Source organism: Felis catus, chromosome E3, assembly GCF_018350175.1.
Source record: "Felis catus isolate Fca126 chromosome E3, F.catus_Fca126_mat1.0, whole genome shotgun sequence".
In the NCBI taxonomy this organism is placed as follows: Eukaryota; Metazoa; Chordata; class Mammalia; order Carnivora; family Felidae; genus Felis; species Felis catus.
Window position 1 is genome coordinate 2,145,079 of NC_058383.1, and position 20,090 is coordinate 2,165,168.

Here is a 20,090-nt window from a genome sequence, read left to right on the forward strand (position 1 = left end):
ACAGCCCAACGCGCCGCGGGACCCGGGATCCTGCGCGCCGGTCTGCGGGGCGGGGCAGGGCAGGGCGCACCTGGCAGGGCGCGCCGGGGGCCGCCACCCCACCATGCTCAAGCGCTGCGGCCGACGCCTGCTGCTGGCGCTGGCGGGCGCGCTGCTCGCCTGCCTGCTGGTGCTCACGGCGGACCCGCCCCCGCCCCCGGTGCCCGCCGAGCGCGGCCGGCGAGCGCTGCGCAGCCTGGCGGGCCCCGCGGGGGCGGCCCCGGCTCCCGGGCTGGAGGCGGCGGCGGCTCCCGCCGCGCTCGCCCGCGAGGTGCACAGTCTGTCCGAGTACTTCAGCCTGCTGACCCGCGCGCGCAGAGACGCGGGCCCGCCGCCCGGGGGCGCCCCCCGCCCCGCCGACGGCCACCCGCCGCCCCCAGCGGAGCCGCTGGCGCCCCACGACGTCTTCATCGCGGTCAAGACCACCAGAAAGTTTCACCGCGCGCGCCTCGACCTGCTGCTGGAGACCTGGATCTCGCGCCACAAGCAGATGGTGAGCCCCCACGGCTGGGCGGGGTAGGGGTGCCGTCTTGCGCAGCTGGGGGCAGTATCCGAAGGGGGCCAGGCTGCACTCTGTCCAGCCATCTGGAATATCTGGGGTGGTGACACCAACCCGTCCCTTTCCAGACCAGTCTCCTTGATGGGGTCACTCTCCCCATAGAGTTGTGGAAGTGTCAAATGGGGACCCTACTCCATCCAACTTCCAGAGTCTTGGATGGTATGCGTTGACCCTACACCAGCTGCCAGCGCTTGGGGTTTGGTGCCCTGTGATGCTTCTTACGCCCTTCTCCTCCCCAAACTTTGGAGCGCATTAACAAGGTGCTGTTGTCTCCACACCACCCCAAGGCAGATTCTGAGTGGGACATCCACCCTGGGCTCAGACCCTTCCCTGGAGAGGACGACGCTTTCGTCAGTGATGGGGTCAGGGTTAGAACCACCCCTGCCGCCCCGCATAGGGCTGGGAGAGTCTTTGCTGTGGAATGAAGACAAGTCTTTGCTAAAGATGATCTGCGTTTGGGTGGGTGTGAGTGAGTCCTGGAGAATGTATCTGGAAAGAGAGCACCGGGTTTTGGGGGCCTGTGCGGAGACCCTCTCCCCACAGCGTAGGAATCTTTGGAGCCTGGAACCTTGTGCTTTACTGCACCCTAGTTGAGCACCAGCTTCCTCCACACATAATAAAGACACACCCCACTTTGAAAATCTCCCTCGGGGCTGCAGCAGGACGGTTGGGTTGGGGCGGGACAGGGCAGTGCGGGCCCTGCCGGAGGGCGGGAGGGGCAGCGGGGGAACGCCCCTGGGCTGGGAGATTCCAGGGACTAAGTGGGCATTTGGGGTAAAGTTGAGGGACCCTTGCCTGGGACGAGAGCTCAGAGAAGACCCCACACCTGTTCCTCCCTGTTGGAACCTCAAGGCCTGGGATCTTCTGGGGTGGCTGAGCCCTGTTTGGGGACAGGGTTCTGGTGAGGTCATGATGGGGGCCGGGGTGGGGGGAAGGGTCCTCTCTGGTCCCAGCGTGGCGAGGGGGGCCTGGGAGTCCCGTGGCAGCCTCCTGGGAAAGCAGCATCCCCTTTCCCAGGGGCTCAGCGGGCCGGCGGGAGGGGGCGGCGGGGGCCGCGGGTTTTGTTTGGCCGCCGGGCCGTTAGGATTCCCAGCGCCCGGCGGCTCTCACGCCGGCCGCTTGGGCAAGGTAACAAAGCCCCTTTCTCCAGCGGAGAAAGGCACCCGGCCTCTTGTGTGCAGCTATGCGCTCCATGGGAACCGCCGCTGGCGCGCTGGCCACTCAGGTTGCCTGGCGATGAGGGGGCCTGCGGGCCCCCCCATCCCTGACTGACAGCCCTTGTGGGGCACCATCCCTGCGCCGGGCACCCTACCCCCAGGACTCGGCCTTCCTGCCGTGTGACCTTTGGCAGCATTCAGCCCCCTCTGGACCGCCCCCGGGTTCTGAGCTCTGCTCGTCTTGGACTTTGGGGGCTTTCTCCAGCAGAGGGGATGTGGTCAGGGGGTCTCAGGTACCAGTCCCAGCGGGGGTGATCTTGGGCAAAGCCCAGGGCCTTTGTGACCCTCAGTCTCCTCATCTCTGATGTGGGGCAAGCATCGTCCTTCCAGTATGGTGTTGTGAAAGAGGACGGCCAAACCTGGAGGGGGAGGGAATGAGCCCAACAGGTCCTCAGGAATCGGGGCGGGGGGGGGGGCAGTGTCACTGCCCTGGGCCCTGACGTCCCTGTTTAAGGGCCGCTCAGTTTCCTCTTTGACGGCTGACCCCAACCGGGAGAGGCTGAATCTGCCCCCCCACCCCCACCCCGGCATCAGTTCTTGTGTCACAGCGAGCAAGAGTTCCTCACCTCCCCGTGTGGGGGAGGGGGTCCTCGAAACCGTCACAGCTGAGGGTCCTCCTCTCCCAGTCCTGTGCATGGTGATTCAGACCCACTTGGATGTGGAACACCCGAAGAAGTCAGGGCTTTGGTGGCGGAAACCCTGAAAGGCTGTGCAAGCTGAGAGTGGGCATCTGACTCACATGGAGGGTTGGGAGACTTCCTGGAGGAGGTGCCATTTGAGCTAGACTGAGAGCACAAGCATGGGGTATGTGTAAAACACTTCCCGCAATTGGAGTGATAGTAGGGGGGTGGGGGGGGGTGGCGGTCAGCAGGGACCACACTACGACAGTCCCTGAAGTCCAGGACGAGGGGCTGGACCTTCGGCCCCCACGTTCCTCCCCCACCCCTCCGAGGAGTGGGCCAGGCTGCCGCGGCTGCCACCACAGCGGCCACAATTGCTGGGGGAGAGCTTGGCATCCTGTGTTTCTTTGAATCGCAGCTCCAGGAACAATGCCGCTTCCTGTGGGTGTCCCCCCCGCCCGCGCTGGGCCAGCCCTGCCGCCCCTGCTGCCCCCCTCTTCCTCCTTCAGCCCCATCGTAGGGAAGTGGGGAGGTGGCCCGGAGGGGGGTGGTCTCAGTCCCTGGGAGGCACTTTGGGCTAGATTAGCACCACCTCTGCCCCCTGGGTGTGACCACAGGCTGGAGGCTGCCCCTCTCTGGTCCTCAGTTTCCCCACTGTCCACCCAGGTAGTACAGTGTCCGCCTCTCAGGGCCGTTATGGAGAGCAAAGAAAGGAGTCAGTCTCAGTGCTTTGCTCTGGGTACGTACATGTGAGCTCTCGTTATGCCCATTTGACAGAGGGGGAAACTGAGGCTCTGAGCCACCAGGCAGCCTGTCCGTGGCTTTCTCTGCTGGTTCCTCTGATGCTGGAAGACCGGAGGCCTGGCACCCTCACTCCCCCCCCCAGCCCCACCCTTCCCCGAACTCCTCTTCAGGCCGCCTGCCTTGCTCTCCCCGAAGCTGAACAAAGGTGACTTTAATCTCCGTAGCCTTGGGCTGGGTTTTTAGGGCACCACCAAAGCGCGGGAGAACAGGCCTCGCTTGATCTCATTAAGAAAGCATTTTCCTTTTAATCCAGCGACGGCAGTGCGCGTCTGCACTGGCCGGCCTGGGCCTCCCACAGCATTCCTGGGCTGAGATGCTGGGGAGTGGGTGGGGGGCTGGGTGCGAGTCTGTGCGTGCGGGCCGCCTTGGGGTGCCTGCAGGGCCCTGGAAGGAGGGGGTGCGTGCATGGAGAGGACATACCTGGGGCCTGCCCCTTCTCCAGCTCTAAGCCGGTGCTCAGCAGCTCATGGCCTCACCTGAGTGTGTGTCCGGGTCTGGGGTCAGGCTGGGCAAGGGGCTGGAGCCATCCAAAGGAGGGTGGGGACCCCAGGTGGGTCCCCCGGTTCCTGGGTGTGTGCTGTGCTCCGAGCCTCCGCATGCCAGAGCCTCCCTAGGACCCATAAAAGGAAACTGAGGTCTGGTGGGCACGGAGGTGGGGGTTCTCCCGCCGCCTGTGCTCAGAGCCCCCCCCCCCACTTCGGCCACGGGCCCCAGGCTTTGCACTCAGCCATGCCCGGGTGCGCTGGGCGGCACGCGCTGGGCGGGCCAGGCAGAGGAAGGAACATTCCTCCCCGTGTGCTGACGGGCCCAGGCGGGTGCCGGCAGCTCCTGGCCCCGCCCCGCTGCCCGCCCCCTTCCTCGGAGCGCTCCTGGCAGGGGTGGCCCAGTGCTGGCACAGGTGGAGCCTTGATGTGGCCTTGGGCAAGGCCCGTCTGCCAGCCTGGATTTCCTTGCCGGAGCTGCGGGGCGGGGGGGGGGGGGGGGGGGGCGGCGTAGGGGGAGGAGGGGAGCTGCTGGGGGTACTGCTCTGTGGGCTGGGGCACAGGCGGTTTCCTGCCTCAACCCTGCTGACCGTCGGAGTCTCCAGAGAACAGCGGTGGCTTCTTTGGCTCAGAGAAGGTGACCTGCCCGGCCAGTCACACCGCTCGGGGCGAGAGGGGCCAGGCTTCAGGGCCCGGCCCAGAGGACCGCAGTGCTGTGGCCGCACCCCTGCCCATCGGACCTCTCGCCCAGCCCGGCCCAGTTAAACAGGCCAGCTGTATGGTAATGGGCAGCACGGCCACTCCCGCTTAACGCGGCCGAGTTAAGGCCAGCCCGGCGCCCCTCGCCGCGCGGCCCAGGACAAAGCTGGCGGACAATGCCTGGTGATTCATCCTCCCTCCGGGCCCTTTGTCCGCCAGGGCTTGGCGGCCGTCCAGCAGAGGCCTTTGTCCCTGACTGATTGAGACTTGGCTTCCCGAAGCCGACCTCCTCTGCCTGTCCCCCCACCACGGCCCTCTACCCCCTCCCACAGGCTAGGCACTGTGTCAATAAGGGTGTGTGCCCCGCCAGGTGTGTGGGGTGGGCGGGGAGCCGGTTACCTGGTGGGTGGGCGGGGCGCCCCACCTGGCTCGTGCCGGCACAGCCGCTGGGTGACCTTGGGCCCAGCTGTCGACACGGGGGGGGGGGGGGGGGGGGGTCTGCACGAGTCCCAGCCCTCCTTCTACTTAGGATGGGCACTTGAGACCCACTCCGTGCACCTGGGGAAACTGAGGCCCACAGGACGGAGAGTGGGTGTGGCTGAGCTCTAGCTGCTGAAGCCCCAGGGTGCCCAGCTCTGGACGCCCCCCACCGTGGCCCCGGGGGCGGGGGAGACACAGAGCTGCCCATTCAAGACCACGTTTCTCCTTCCAGACGTTCATTTTCACCGACGGGGAGGATGAAGCCCTGGCCAGGCGCACCGGTGAGCCCCGGGCTTGGGGGGGAGGCGTGGGGGGGCTCCACGCCTGGGAGGAACGCTTCCCTCCCCTCCGGAGAGGTCACCGAGGCCACGGGCCAGGGAGGGCAGTTTACTCAACTGGTTTGCTCAAGGCTCCGCCCTGCCACTCGGGGGGGGGGGGGGGGCCCCCACCCAATTCTCATGCAAATGAGGCCCTTTCAGCTCCCGGGGCCCTTTGAGCTGATGTGGCGGCAACAGGTGGCCGGTGCTGGGAAAAAGCCGCCTGAATGGGCAGGGGCGGGATCGGGTTGTCCCGGAGGGGGTGGGGCTGGGGGGGCGGGCGTGATCTCCAGGCCTTGAGCCTTGTGCGGTAGGGGGGGGGGGGCACGGAGGGAAGGGGCCGCTGCAAGGTACAGCTTGAACCCCGGGCGCCCTGGGACAGTCACCCACTCTGTCCCGCTCTGCTGTGGCCGCCGTCCTCCCCGAGCCAGCCCGGACCCGCTTACAGCCCCCCGCCTTGTTCACAGGCAACGTGGTGAACACCAACTGCTCGGCTGCCCACAGCCGCCAGGCCCTGTCCTGCAAGATGGCCGTGGAGTTCGACCACTTCATGGAGTCCGGGAGGAAGTGAGTGTTGGCCCCGGTCCCACAGGTGCCTGCTCCGGAGGTCCCCCCACCAGCGACGCTCTCTCTACCTCTCTCTTCCTCTCTCTACCGACCCTGCTTCTCTCCAGGTGGTTTTGTCACGTGGATGATGACAACTACGTCAACGTCAGGGCTTTGCTGCGGCTGCTGGCCAGCTACCCGCACACCCAGGACGTTTACATTGGCAAGCCCAGTCTGGACAGGCCCATCCAGGCCACCGAGAGGGTCAGCGAGAACACGATGGTGAGCATTCCCCACCCCCTGCCCCCCCACGCACGGCTGAGCGGAGTGGGGAGGAGGCCAGAGGTGTCCCTGTGGCCTGGGGTGAGGGTCTCACGGTCCCCTGCGTTCCCTCCTGCAGCGTCCCGTCCACTTCTGGTTTGCCACCGGTGGGGCTGGCTTCTGCATCAGCCGGGGGCTGGCCCTGAAGATGAGCCCGTGGGCCAGGTGGGTGCCCTGGGACACAGGTGAGGCCCCCCTCGCTCCCAAAGACCCCCCCCCGGCTTGGTTTGGTTCACTTTCCCAGCTGCGGGTGCCCCAACCTCACGTGCGCAGGCAGGCCGCGTCACGTTCCCCACCACTGGTCCCCTCCCGCCTGCCAGGCACGAGGGCTGGTGGGAGCACCGGCCCCAGGCACCGTCGGGCGGGACTCCTTTCTGCACCCAGTCGCCCCCGGACTCAGAATTGTCAGGCTGGCATAGAGGAGGGTGCCGGGCTGGCACGCGAGCCTGTGAGGAACGCAGACGGGGTCTGTACCCTGCTCCACAGGGGCGTGTCCCCCTCCCCTTGGAGCTGGCTTCTTCCTTCTGTACTGGTGCTGCCTGGCAGGATCCTGCCGGACTCCCAGTGGGCGGCTGGCTCCCGCCTCGCCTCAGCTCATCCCCTCTCGTCCTCTCCTCCCTTTCTGCAGCAGGGGCCACTTCATGAACACGGCCGAGCGCATCCGCTTGCCGGACGACTGCACCATCGGCTACATCGTGGAGGCCCTCCTGGGGGTGCCCCTCATCCGCAGCGGGCTCTTCCACTCCCACCTGGAGAACCTGCAGCAGGTGCCGGCCTCGGAGCTCCACGAGCAGGTGCGCCGCCCGCCGCCCGGCCACGAGCGAAGGGGCAAGCGGGCAGGGGAAGGAAGTGGGGGGAGGAGGGAGCGCTGGGTGGAGTCGCCATGGTAAATAGGGAAGTCGGGAAGGGCCGCCGCTGGGATACCCAAACCCCCCACCGGCGGGACCCTGCTCACATCCCATGCGACACTCCCGCTCTGTGCTGTGCCGTCTGGGGCTTTTCCTGCACCAGCAGATGACTCTGCTGGCCCTCGCCGAAGCCCCCGCCCTGGACCTCACTCCCTGCTTGTGCAGAGCAGGTGGGGTGGGTGCAGCGTGACTCACAGACCTTCCTTCTTGGTCCGGGGAGGCCAGAAGGCGAGGCTGTCCTGGCGCCCCGAACCGCAACGGCCGGCTGTGGACAAAGCCGGGGGCGCGGGGGCCGCTCCCGGTTTCACTCTGCCCCTCCCCGCACAGGTGACCCTCAGCTACGGCATGTTTGAAAATAAGCGGAACGCCATCCACGTGAAGGGGCCCTTCTCCGTGGAGGCCGACCCGTCCAGGTGAGGAAACTGAGGCCCAGAGAGAGAGGTTGTGACCTATGTAGGGTCCCCTAGGGCGTCTGCCAGAGCGGGTGCGGTTGAGCGGCTTGACTACCAAGAGGGCGCCTCGACGCCCTGCTCATGCGGCGGGGGCCCCTCCTGGTGCTGCAGGTCGGAAGATGGGTGCTCAGCCCGCACGGACCGGCCCCCTGCTCTGTCCCCACAGGTTCCGCTCCATCCACTGCCACCTGTACCCAGACACGCCCTGGTGTCCTCACACCAGCATCTTCTAGCCGCCACGGCTGAGACCCCGTCCTCGGGCGCCCCTGGTATCCAAAGGGCCCGGGGACCCGTGTTGTGCCGCCCTGGCCTTGGCGTTCGAGGCTCCCCGGGGCTGTGCCTACGTCTGTGTGTGTGCCGTGCGCCGGTCCGTGGAGCAGACTGCTGGGCGGTCCTGTTCTGCCAGGGAGCGGGCAAAAGGGCCACTTGTCTGCGTTCCCACGTGCCTCGGGTCAGCGGGCTCCAGAGCCCCATCCCAGAAGCACGTGCCTGCATCGGAGGTCGCCCTGAGGGCAGTTTTCTTACCATCTCGGAGTCTTAGGGCCACATGGGGATTGGGGGCTGCTCTGCGTGGACCTGCAGGCTCTGTGCTGGGGCACCTGCGCCCTGAGATCCTGGCCCCTCCTCGGAGCCCCCGGGACAACTGAGTGTTGCTCAGTGCAGGGAAGCCGGGTTCTGTAGGGGGCGTCCCGAGCCCCCTTCCCCCACTGAGCTCTGGCCCAGGCACTGGGAAGCAGAGAAACGGCACCTGGGTCCAGCCACTCCCGTTAAGCCCCTAGGGGCCGTGTGGCTAGGGGAACAGTGGCTCCCCTCCCGGCCGTCCTGGGTGGGGAGTCTCTCCAGCCCTCTCTGGTGTCTTCTCTTTGTCTCTTCCCACGATGGGGAGACAGAGCTGAGCATTTTATCTCCTCTTTGAAGCAGAGAGAAAGTCGCCCATAGTGGGTGTGTCTGTAAATATTGTGACAGTATTTTTTTACTGTGCTGGTTTCTCATAAGGGGGTGGGTAAAAAGTAGGGTGTTTTGTCGTTTTTTCTTGGGGGGGGGCAGGTGTTATTTTATCTTTTCTGTGGATCAGAAAAAGCAGAAGCCAAACGTGAGATATCTTTGTTGTTAAAGCTGATGGAAATGTCTAACACTGCACGTATTTATATGTCCCGGGCTCTGGACTCTCCTCCCCCACCTCGTGCATAGTACCTGTCTCCCGCAGGCCCAGCTTGGTGCACCTGGCCCGTGGGATGTGTTTTGTCTTCTGTTTTTCCTTCTGCAAAGACATAGGTAGGAAAGCGACAGATAATGGGAAAGTTCTCAGGGAATTGAAGGGTGGTTGCTATGGTGACGTCCTTTGCTGTGAATAAAAGTGCTCTTTGGGGCAACCCCAGGGGGTCCTGGTTTTGATGGAAGTTGGGCCTGAGGTTCAGGTCTGAGGTGGTTCCAGGGGACTGGGGGCTCAGGTACTCCTGTGGGGGAGGTGGAAAGACAGGAATCTGAATAGCTCCTTGCAGGTGCCTGAGAGGCGTGCCAGCCCTGGGCCCCCGTGGATGTGGGTGGTGGGGGCGGTGGTGGGGGGGTGGCTGGATCCACAGGTCTCATCCAGAGGAGCAGCCCTAAGGCTTTGCAGCTGCAGCCTGTGTTGGCCTGGTTCTAGGGGCTGCAGGAGGGCTTGGCGCTTGTTGTGGCCCAGCTCGGACCTCCTTATCTGGCTTCATCCCCATCACAAACCCAGAGACCACGTCCTTGTCCCATTTTGCAGATGGGCGAATTAAGGCTCAGAGCCAGTGACAGCCAAGGTTAGGTAACTGAACTGGGCCGGCAGGGTGGTAGAGACCTCCAACTCAGAGGCCTGGTGGGCCTTGGATCCCGGCCTCCCCTTGTGCCGGGCACCCCACACTCGATGATCTGGGAGCTGGGCCCCCATGCCACCCGGACAGGCCGCAGGAGGCTGGGCCAGGATGTCCCCGGGCCTTGTTTCCTACAACAGCCAGCTCCCCGATGACCACTGCCCTTTCTTCCTCAAATCCAGTGGAGGGTGGCAGGAGTAGGCAGGGGCTGGTCCAGCCTCAGCTGCGGCTTCCCTCCCCAGTCCCCAGCAGCCTGGGGACGCCCTTGCGCCCTCTTCCTCTTGCTGAGCCGCCCCTCGACTCCAGGTTCCCAGACCTCCATGCTCCCCGCTCTGCTCCAAGCTTCGCCTTCTCAACACATCAGAATAAAAAGCGTTTGCAAAGTGCTTCCTTTCCCCACCCCTGACCTGCCGGGGGCGGATGCCAGTCCTGTCCCCACTGGACACATGCCCACATACACAGCACCCCCAAATGGAGGGGGTGGCCAGGGAGGTCCCCGTTTCTCACAACCCCCTTGCTGGTGGCTACTCTGGCCCGGAGGCGACTGGCCGGGGCCTGACCCCACCTTGCCTTGGCATTGGGGATCAGCCTCCCCTGAGCTGGCGGGGCCCTAGGGCATGGGTGTGTCTGTGCAGCCTCTGTGGGGGCAGGCGGAGCCTGCCACAGAGCTGGTCCAGGCCCTCCCTGAACCTTGGCCTTCATCTGAGACCGGGGAGCCCCCGTGCTCTGAGTCTGGGAGGTGGCGCAGAGGGCACGGCCCGGGCCTTCCCTCTTCTCGGGGAGAAGCTGAGGGAGGAGGAAGTTCTTGCTCCCCAGAAGGGGAAGCGGGTCTGGGAGGGGGCCTTACAGGAACCGGCAGCCTGATTTCTTCCACGTGCTGCCCTCCTGGGTGTGGGGAAGGGGCCTTCCCCCGAGGAAGGAGTCAGGGAGCGGAGGAGATAACCTGAGCAGGGTGGCCTGCCTGGCCGGGCTAGTTACCCCCCCTCCCCCGCACCTCCTGAAGTGCTCGTCATTTGTGGGCTTTCAGTAAAACCGCCACCCCCGTGCTCCCCACCCCCACCCCCTCCGGCTTCCGCGCTTCCGCGCTGCCAGGCGCAAGCCCTGAGCTGGGTCTGGGAGGAGCCGAGAGGGGTGCCGGTGGGGCCCCTCCCTGCTCAGTTTAAACAAACTTCCCTTCACCTGGGGCCATCGCGGCTAACTTCCCAAAGAGACGCGTGAGAGCTGTGGTCAGGCGCTGGAGACGGAAGGCCTTGCAGAGGTGCGGTGGGGAGAGCAGGCGGTCTGGGTCTCGCACAGCCTGGGCAGAGGTGCGGAGGCAGGACTGATCAGGATGCCTGGAGCCTGGGAGGGAGGATGGCAGGGGGCTGGGTCTCCACGGCCCTTCCCCACGCACCTGCAGGCCACCGGGGCTCACCCTGAGGCTTCCTTCCTTGCTGGCAGCTTCGGCCAGTCCCGCCCTCTCTGGGCCTGGGGTGGGTGGGGGGCGGGTGGGGGGCAGAGGGGAATGACCAGAGCCAGCCCCGTTCTTTGTCAGACCTGCCAGTCTTGCCGCTGCCTCAGGCCCATCCGCCCACCCCCAGCCCCGACCTTGCCAAGCCCTTTCTGAGCCCAGGGCAGGACACAGACACTTGGTACATCACTAGGAGGGACCCAGGGACCTGGGGCAGCTCCTGTCTCACCCCTGGAGGTGGTCCAGGTTACGTGAGGGTACTGGGTGGGGAGTGCAGAGCTGTGGCTGCCCCCCACCCCCGGGGTACATGCCCCTTAGGAGCCCTGCCCAGGCTTCTGGGACCCCCCCCCCAATCTGTGTGCAACCCACCTCAGTCCCTGGGTGCCAGCGCTGGTGGTGAGCGCTGGGGGTTTCTCTCCCTGCCCAAATTGACCTTTCCCAGGACCCACCCGCATCCCGGTGCACAGCCCCGTTCTGGCCCTTAGAAGCTCACAGCACGAACCTGACCATAGTTACTGATATCTGGTTCACGTAATTGTGTAAGGTCAAGAAGCAAGCTTAAGCAGCTGCTGCAGGTCACTCCTGCTGCCGTCCTGTCCCCTGGGTCTGACACGGGGCTGGCCACCGCATGTCCTCGTGGCTCGTCCCGGTGGGACCTGTGGGCCCTCCACTCAGCAGAGCCCCAGGGAGCCTCAGACAAGCAGCGGGGCCGTGAGGGGAAATTGCTGGGAATGCAGAATGTCCCGGGCTCCCGCCCTGCGGCTCGGGTCCCCCGGGGGCCCGGCGCCCCCTGGTGGGCATCTGCCTCACTCCTGGAGATGCTCTCCCCACTTAGACCCTTCTCGATCAAGGGATCGGGACACTTGCCGTCCCCGCCCTCTGTGGGTGTCCCCTCATTCCTGGAAATGTGGGCTCCTGGCTCACAGGCTAGCTCTCCTGTCCTGGCTCCTGCGTCCACTCCCGGTTACTTCCGTGTCCGTGATCCTTCCCATGCCCTTGGCCTCCCCTCCCCTCCCCTCCCCCTGCGTCCCCACTGCATGGTCACTCACTCCCCAGACCGTGCCTGCCCCACGACCGCACTCTGCCTCCACCTGCTGCCTGTCCCTCTGCTCAGTCCCTCCGGCCCTCCTGAACCCCCAGCCCCCTCACACCTCACAGGCTTGTCCTCTACTGGCTGGAGGCCCAGGTCCAGGCACACCTTTGAACTCACCTTCACCTCCCTTGGCTTCTTGTTTTCACACCCTCTCCCAGCCAGGCCTCTAGCGGCCACCCTCCTGCAGCCTGTACCCCCGCACCTGGGCAGCTCCCCGAACTCTGGGGAGTCTCACCCTGAGTTCCAGATGGAGCCTTGGCTCCCTGGGAAACCCCCTGCCCCGACTTCGCCCCTGCCTGCTCTCCGGCTCCCCGGCCCCCAACCACTTCCTTCAGCCTCCCTCCTCCATGAGACCCACCCCACCCGGCCCACAACACTGCCCGCACCGCCACTCTGACCTCGGGGCCAGCAGGGGGCTCCACTGTGACCTAGGCCCCACCCTTCTTGGGGACTCAGGAACACCACTCCACCGATGCACACCGGCCCCTCTTCCCCCACTGCAGCCGAGCCCCGTGCCAGGCTTCCAACGCGCTCTGATCTTAAAACATCCTAATCTTCAAACACGCACGCTCCTCCGGGCCACGCCCCCCACGCGTGCGCCTCTGGGCCACGCCCCCTCCAGCCGAGGCACCGTTTCCGCTTTGCAGCTAAACTCCAGGAGTCGCTTCTTGCTGTCCCCGCGTCCTCTCCCGTGCTCTCCTGAGCCAGCTGTCAGGCTTCATCGCACTGGTTCTTGTCCAAGACTCCAGTGGTGCCCAGCTTCCTGAGTCCACCGGACTCAGTCACCTTCCAGTGCCCACGGACCCCGTCATCGGCAGCATGTGACGTGGTCCCTCATCTCTCCTTGACACTGTCTTCGTGTGGCTCCCACGACACTCTCTGTCCCGGGCTCCTCCTGCCCGGCCGGTTGTCCCTCCCCACTCCCAGACCCCAAACAGGGGTCCTGCTGTCTCCTCTTCCGCACCCACTCCCTGGGGGATGTCATCCAGACTCCTGGCTTGAAACACAGTATCCAAGCCAAAGACTCCAACTGGCCATCGCTGCCCAGTGCTCCCTCCCGATTCCCAGACTCACTGTTCCACCACCTCCCCCGACCTCCCCAGGTGCCTGCTCCCTCCCCGGCCCCCCACCTCAGTGTATGAGAACACATCCCCGGGGACCCACCGCAGCTCAACCCAAGCCCCACACCCACACACAGGGTGCCAGAAAGTGCTGCTTGTGCTCCTTCCAGAACCGAGTCCTGTCTCACCCCTCCTCAGCTGGACATCCTCCCTGCCCCCCCCCCCCCCGCACCCCGGCCTGCCCTCGGCTCTGGCCTGCAATGTTGCCGCAGCCTCCTAGCTGCTCTCCTGCTTCTGCCCTAGCCCCCATCCTGACTCAGCAGCCAGGGCTATCCTGTTAAGATAAATGTTCCGTGGCGTCGGTCTGCTCAGGTTCTCCGTGGCTTCCCCCTCCCTCAGAGTCCACCTCCAAGTCCTTATGAGACCCACAGGCCCTCCGCCATCTTCCCAGCCAAACCACTCTTCTTTGCCGCTCCACTGCAGTCACCCTCACCTCCCTGCGTGAACACACCAGGCATGTATCTGCCTCAGGACCTTTGCCCTGGCTATTCACGCCGCCCAGAGCCCTCTTTCCCCAGATATTCTCAACACTAGCTTCCCCTGGTGGGCAGAATGGTAGACCCCAAAGATGTCACATCTTAATCTCCTTAACCTATGAATATGCTACCTTCACGGCAAAGGGGACTTTGTAGATGTGAGTAAATTAAGAACCTCGAGACAGAGAGATGATGATTATCCTGGATTATCCAGGTGGCTCCAGTGCCATCACAGGTCCTTCTTTTTAAGAGGGAGGCAAGGAGGGTCAGGGTCAGACCGGGATCGGAAGCGTGCTACACTGCTGGCTCTGAAGATGGAGGGGCCATGACCCAAGGAAGGTGGCAGCTTCTAGAACTAGGACACCACTGTGCCCTCCCTGACATGCAGACAGGGACACCGAGGTCCAAGTAGGGCAGGAAGTGCCTGGACGCTTTCCCTCATGGGACTCTCTTGCCTTTTGGGTTCCTTGGCCCCACGTCCCCAGCTCTCCCTCCTTACCACACGGCACCCTGGAGGCCTCAGCTGTCTCCTCCACTGCCCTGGGTGCTCTGCGTCCCCTCTTCAGAGCTGACCAGTTCCGGGTGCCCTTCCCTAGGAGCCAGTCAAATCGGAGGCTGCTGGACCAGCCCCGCCCAGCCCCGCCCCCCAGGCGCTCCCAGCAATGCCAGGAGAGCCTGGTGTGTTCCACTGGGCCTTTGCAGGTCCCTCGCCCACCTGTGCCCCAAGCATGGGAGACATGCTTTCCTGGCCAAAAGGTGCGTCCCCCTGTTCCACGGGACACTGAGGCCCCCTGTGAGGTGGGTGGTATTACCTTTAGGGGAGGAAAGTGAGCTCACCAGCAGCCTTCCCACGTTCCCTGCCGGGTTATGTGGCACCTTCCAGTGTCCATTTCTCAGCCGAGAACAAGAATGCTGGTAACTTTAAATACAAAGCAGCCAGTCCTCTTCCCAGCAAAACGAGTTTGTTTGGGAGGCGGAGGAACCAAGCTCAACACCACACACCTGACCCACAGACCCGGCTGAGAACAAGCTGCGTCGCTGGCTTATATAGAGGGAAGGGGCACCGTGTGCGTTGCGGGGAGGGGGGGGGGGGGGAGGCTGTTCGGGACAGGAGCCCATTGGAGGAGAGCGGAATGGAGGCCTCTCATTGGTTGAGAAGTATGGCTTCTCATTGGCTGGGCTGTTGCTGGGCGAGGAGAAACCACCTCTGCGTGTCTTGTTCCTTTGGTTGGGTTGGGTCGGCAGGAGTGGCCGGGGGCAGGGGCCGGGGCACCCACCAGGGCTCCTTCCCTCCTTTTCCCACCACCATCCCACCCACCCGAGAGGAAGGACTCCGGCGAGGCCCGTGGCTGGAGATGCCCCCAGGGGAAGTGCCCTGAGCCCCATCTCCGTGGGGCTCAGGAAATGCTCCTCCAAGGGGACCCACCATTGCTCCCACCTGGCCCGCCTCCAACACCCCTGCCCTGGGCCAGGCCTGTCACCTCTCCAGGAGGCCGGAGGGGCCTCCACACAGGCATCCCGTCCCCCCGGGCTGCTCCAGTGCACGTCCAGACTGCAGGGTGAGGCTTTTAAGGTGTCAAGACCACTGTTCGTGCCCATCTCATGAAGCCCCACCTGGGTGGGCTCCCCGGCCACGACTGGGCCTCCCCCACCCCCCGGGGGTCTTTTGGCTCCCAACATGTGACCACACTGCCCACAAACTCCGGCAGGAGCCCAATCAACTCAGGAAGAGAGGCTTGTTTTTTAAAATGTGTTTATTTTAAAACATGAAACCCAAGCTGAATAGAAACCACAGAAATTACATTGACGAGATTTTTAGTTATTTGCCAAGAAAAATAAAGCCCCCAAAGAAATAAAAATCAAACCCCAAACCCAGTTAAAAAAACCAAAACCAAAACCAAAAATAAAAATAAAAAACACAGCGACAGCACATACAGCCTTGGCCCTATGGAGGTCGGAGGAAGATTCTGGAGGAAGATGCCGAATGGTTCAGGCCTCAGTTCCCCCTTCCCGCTCAGGGCACTAATCACACTGGGGAGAGGGTGCAGGGCCAGGAGAGGGGCCGGGAGGATCGGAGTCTTAACAAAATCATATTGAATGACAGGTTATATGTAACAAAGTGGCACAGACGCAACCATCACGGCTAAATAGAACGTCCCTGCCCACCCCCTGCCTGCCCCCCAGCTGCGCCCCAGGGAGACCCCCACCAGTCTGGGGCTGGGCAGGGGTCCTGGGTAGGGAGGGGATGGTACTTGGGCTGGAATTGCATAGTGAGATGGGGTGGGTGATGTGGCAGGGGACCCAGGGGCAGTGGATGCTGGCACGGGGAGTCCCATCAGCCAGGTGTCCCGGTCGGACCCTGCCTCCCACTTGCCCAGCCTGTCCGGGGCCTGGGAGCCAGCTGGACCCTGCTGGGGTGGGGGGTGGGGGGGAAGGGGCGCTTCAAGGCCCCGGGGGAACCCTCCCTCCCACCTGCTACCCACTTTGTCAAGGGCCTGCGGGAAGCGAGGCCCAGTGGTGCAGGGTTGGGAAGGGACGTGGAGAAGTCACTGGGATGGGGGTTAGGAAGGGGACCCTGAACACTTGGAACGAAAGGAAACCAATGGTAGGACTTGCTCCCCTCCAGAGACTGAGGCTTGGGTGTGAGCCCCTCGGAATCACTCTCCTTTTCCTTTCTCCAACCTCGGTGAGTAGAAGAACGTGAGGACGTCACAGACGGGGCAGGCACTCACGCACACGACGCACGGAGGGTACTCCCAGGACAGCCGCGGTCCACAGCCTGTCCGGGCAGCGCCCACCTCTCATGCTATGTACATTCACATTGCGGGCGGCCTCCCAGGGCCGCGGTCAGCCGACTGTGCTTCTGAGCAGCGGTGGAGAGCGGCGGCACCCGGGCAGGGCTGCCGGGGCCTCCCCCCGACCCCGGGCCCGGAACGCTCTCGGCACCGGTGGAGCCCGGAGGAAAAGCTGGGCAGGTGTGCCGCGGGCGCCCAGAACAACGGCTGGGCCGGGCCCGGGGCACATAGTGCCCTGCGGTGAGGTTTGCCCACGCCCACGGGCTCAGACGCCAGGACCACCTGGGGCACCCCAGTGTTTGCCTGCTCACTTCCCTCCCTCCCCGGGTCAGCGGTTTGCCCCAGGGGCGGGGCAGATGTGGCCTGGCCTCCAGCCCACCTGCCCTTTTGGTCCCAGACACCAGCACAGAGAGAGGATCGCGGAGGAAGGGCAGGCGGCCTGTCCCCGGGCCTGTCCCGGGGCAGGGCATCGCCCCCGCTCTGGAAGGAAGAGCCCACCTGTCTGTAAGCTGCTTGGCCAGCTGCCCACCTCCCACCGCAGGACCCTGGCCCGGGCCCTCACACGTGCCTGTCGGTGGTACTCTGCTGCCCCTGGCTTGACACACAGGCCAGAGCCTCTCCGTTTCAGGCTGGCTAGGCCAAGACTGGGACTGGCGGGGGACTTCCCATCCTGATTTGGGGGTGGCCCACCCTCCATGGCAGGAAACACAGCAAACATTGTACACTAAAGCCAAAGCACCTTAGGGAAGCCTTGTTCCCACTTCACAGGTAGGGAGACTGAGGCCGCAGGGACCTCGGTCCTACAGCCTAAGGGACATTCGTTCCCTAGGACACAGTCATCCTGGGGCAGCACCTGCCCAGGGACGGCTCTCGAGGCTCCTGGGCCGCCTGTCAGTCTACAGCCCTTTCCCCAGCAGCACCCCGAGAAGAAACGGCTACTCCAGCTTGACTCCCAGCCGGCCGGCTTAGGCCTCATCTCTGGCCCGGACTCAGGGTGACACTTGCTGGCTCTGGATCGGCCAGGGGTGCCCGCGGAGGCTGGGTGAGGTTAGTGGTTAGTCCCAAGAGGGGCAGCAGGGGCCGAGGGCACGTTCACAGCCAGCTCGGGTCCAGCCCCACGGCCCGGCACGGGACACCGCGCCTGTCCTAGACAGAGAGGGAACCGAGAAGGGAGGGCTGCCCGGCCCGCAGTCCGCCTGCCCTAGGGTGACAAAGGTGGTTAGTGCAAAAACGAACCAGACAAGCTGCCAAGTCTTGGGGTGGGGGAGGGGGTTTGGCACCAAGAAGGTGGCCAGCACTGAGTGTGCGGCACCTGCCGTCCTCCCGCCGCTGTGGGGGGCTGGGCCCTGCGGGCAGGGTGGGCGCTGAGGGAGAGAGCGGTGCTGGGACGGAGGCAGAGGAAGCGGAGCCTCCCTGGGAGGCCTCTGGCAGCGACAGGAGGGGCCTGTGTTCAGGTGGAGAGAAAAGGAAGAGCCACGGAGGCGCCCCGGGGGCTCTCCGCACAGGAGCCCGGCGGGCAGGTGCGAGCCTAGGCCCCTCCGGGTGCCGGGCACAGCGGGGGCGCCGCACAGCCTGTGGACAGAAGCCTCGGGAGCACAGAGCTGCGGGAGGGGAGGGGCAGGCTGGGGTGCGAGCCAGAGAACGCGGGCGTCCACAGGGTCGGCGTGCTGCAGGGCAGGTGGCAGGGACACGGCGCCGGGGCCGGCCCAGGGAAGGGCTCTGCAAATGCAGGTCCTCAGAGGCGGACAGGCGTGGGGGGCCAGGGCCCCGCGTCGGTGGCATCGCTCACAGGCGTCCAGGCGCGTGGCCCGAGGAGAGGGCGCGGGCCCGGAGTTCCTCATCTCCATGCCCCTGCGAGGAGGGGAGGGGAGGGGAGGGGAGGGGAGGGAAGGGGGGCCGCAAAGGAGCCGGCAGCGGGCCTGGCGTGCGTGCGGAGGGTCCGGCGAGTGGTCGTGGGTGGAAGCGGCAGTGCTGGCACGGGGAGGGCGGGGCGATTGGCACGCGGGCAGGCGGGCGGGTGGCCGGCCGGGGCGGTCTAGTGGCCGCTGCCGCTGGAGTCGGGGCGAGGCTGGCTGGTGGCGAGGTATTTGGCTCTCATGCTGGAGGTGTACTGGAGGGAGACAAGGGGAAGAGGGGGTCAGCAGGGCAGCGGACGCAGCCACACGAGGGCCTTGGTGAGGTGAGCCAGGAGCAACCCGAGGGTGGGACAGGAGGGCGGTGGCCCGGCTGACGGAGCCCCGTTGGAGGGGCTCGGGAGTGGCCGGCGGGCTCCACGAGCGGAGGCCAGCCCCCACGCCCCAGGCTCCCCTCCCGGGCACAGGAGCGCACTCAGTCGAGGTTGCCTTCCAGGGCTGGGCTGAGGGGACGCGTGGAGACTCCTGCCCCAGCGGGAGACCATCATGCAAGGGTGGAGTCAGGCTTTGAGAGCGGGTCAGGCCCTGGGAAGGAGGAGGCCCCACGGCCACTCTGCCCCATCGCCCCAGGAAAGGAGGCCCCGAAGGTCACATGGGTTGTGGGGCTGCGGACTCCTCCCAGCTCCTAGACGCAGGGACAGAGGCGCCTGGAGGGAGGGCACGGATGGCGTGTCTTGGCCGCCACTCGTCCAACCTGAAGCGTGTGTGTGTGTGTGTGTGTGTGTGCGCGCGCGCACGCGTGCGCGGGGGTCGCTCATGATGAGCACACACACAGGAGGCGTGTGCTGCGGCCAGGCAGGGTGCAAAGGGCCACAAGCCCAAGGGGACGCGGACGAAGGCCAGGCCAAGTGCCAAGGGTTGCCGGGGTCAGGGAGCCTGCGCAGGCTGACCCCACAGCCCTGCGCTGACCCCTCCCGAGTCCCCAGATGGGGAGGGATGATGCTCCCTGGTCCCTAGAGCCCTCCTGGCACTCCAGGTGGGGAAGAAGGTGAGAGTGCCGGGCGGCTGGCCAGGACACAGCATCAGGGGTAGGAGCAGTGGGCACCAGGGAGCCGTGTCGTCCCCCGGGCAAGCGGCAGGGGAGGGGGACGGCACCCCAGAGCCCTGAAGGAGCCCAAGCAGGCCCGCGCAGACGTGTGGGCACGGCCGGGGACAGCTTGCACGCTTGCCTGCATGCGCCTGTGTGCACTTCTGAACATGCACGGTGGCACCCCAAGGGCACCCCGGGGTGCCACCTCACCCGTGTTCTGCCTCCCTGAGCCCAGGCGCCAGGCGCAGGCACACCCAGGGGCCTGGTAGATGGTCTCCTTGCTGGGAGGTGACAAGAGGGGCCGGGGCCATCTGCAGCTGGGCCGGGGGCAGGGAGGGGGCTCACTGCCCCTGAGGTGAGGGTCACGGGCCGGAGGCCGGCACGAGGTCTCTGGTTGGGCCGGGGGCTCACGAGCTCACAGGCTTGTAAGGACCCGGAGCTGGCCCGGCAGCTGCTGAGCTGCGACGGCCCTGGGGCGCGTCACGTGGGCCCAGGGCCCGCGCTGGTGAGGGGGTAGCAGTGAGCCGACAGCATGAGGCGGAGAGAGGCGCAGTGGGCAGGCGGTACGGGGCAGGGCACCTGGGGCGGGTCAGTACCTGTCACTCTGAGGGCACGGCCACCACAGCGTTCGGGCACTATCCGTGGGCTTAAACTGCCAGCCTGCCAGATAGCGCTAGGAGGGCCCGGGGCGGGAGGGGTGCAGGAGAGAGAGAGAGAGAGGGCGGCCTCAACGCCGGGGTGTAGGCCCCGCCCGCAGCAGGCTGTGGGGGGCCAGAGCACGGTGCCGATGACGAGGGCTACCTGGCCCGCGAGCCCACACGGCCCTGGTCCGGGTCGAGGGCGCCCCGGCGGCTGCAGGGCAGGACGGGGCCACCGCACACGCGCCCACCTCTGAAGGCGGGTGGCCTTCAGCCTCTCTGGCCCTGTCCT

The 20,090-nt window shown here is 65.4% G+C and overlaps 2 protein-coding genes and 1 long non-coding RNA gene across 5 annotated transcripts in view; 1 reads left to right on the forward strand and 2 right to left on the reverse strand.

Moving 5' to 3' along the window:
* Positions 1-8,817, forward strand: LFNG (LFNG O-fucosylpeptide 3-beta-N-acetylglucosaminyltransferase). Of its 2 annotated transcripts, none has more exons than XM_045047721.1 (8): positions 1-532; positions 5,133-5,181; positions 5,685-5,784; positions 5,892-6,045; positions 6,164-6,249; positions 6,716-6,878; positions 7,320-7,405; positions 7,611-8,817. In XM_045047721.1, exons 1-8 carry the CDS (start codon positions 104-106, stop codon positions 7,675-7,677), a joined length of 1,134 nt encoding a protein of 377 aa, XP_044903656.1. In that variant the 5' UTR covers positions 1-103; the 3' UTR covers positions 7,678-8,817. The 2 variants fall into 2 exon arrangements, with proteins under 2 accessions (XP_044903656.1, XP_023102331.1); XM_023246563.2 differs by having other exon boundaries at positions 2-532; positions 6,713-6,878.
* A 1,637-nt stretch (positions 8,818-10,454) lies between these two features.
* Positions 10,455-14,431, reverse strand: LOC123382555. Its single transcript, XR_006591088.1, has 2 exons — positions 14,235-14,431; positions 10,455-10,623 (listed from the first exon to the last, which is right to left on the reverse strand). It is a non-coding gene; the product is annotated as an uncharacterized LOC123382555 (long non-coding RNA).
* Positions 14,432-15,158: 727 nt separating this feature from the next.
* The window catches only part of TTYH3 (tweety family member 3), a 30,718-nt gene continuing 25,786 nt past the window's right edge, over positions 15,159-20,090 (reverse strand). The window contains exons 14-15 of one of the 2 annotated variants that reach the window (XM_023247112.2): positions 19,757-19,833; positions 15,159-18,327 (exon numbers count right to left, since the gene is read on the reverse strand). In XM_023247112.2, coding sequence (XP_023102880.1) covers positions 18,312-18,327; positions 19,757-19,833 — 93 coding nt within the window. In that variant the 3' untranslated portion in view covers positions 15,159-18,311. The remainder of the gene's footprint in view (positions 18,328-19,756; positions 19,834-20,090) is intronic. The other variant, XM_023247113.2, reaches the window with a different exon arrangement.

Bases quoted from the DNA above. Each gene is read 5' to 3' on its own strand.
- LFNG (XM_023246563.2), top strand. From the start codon at position 104: ATGCTCAAGCGCTGCGGCCGACGCCTGCTGCTGGCGCTGGCGGGCGCG. The intron at 533-5,132 runs GTGAGCCCCCAC...TTCTCCTTCCAG, and splicing joins TCTCGCGCCACAAGCAGATG to ACGTTCATTTTCACCGACGG. The intron at 6,250-6,712 runs GTGGGTGCCCTG...CCCTTTCTGCAG, and splicing joins AAGATGAGCCCGTGGGCCAG to CAGGGGCCACTTCATGAACA.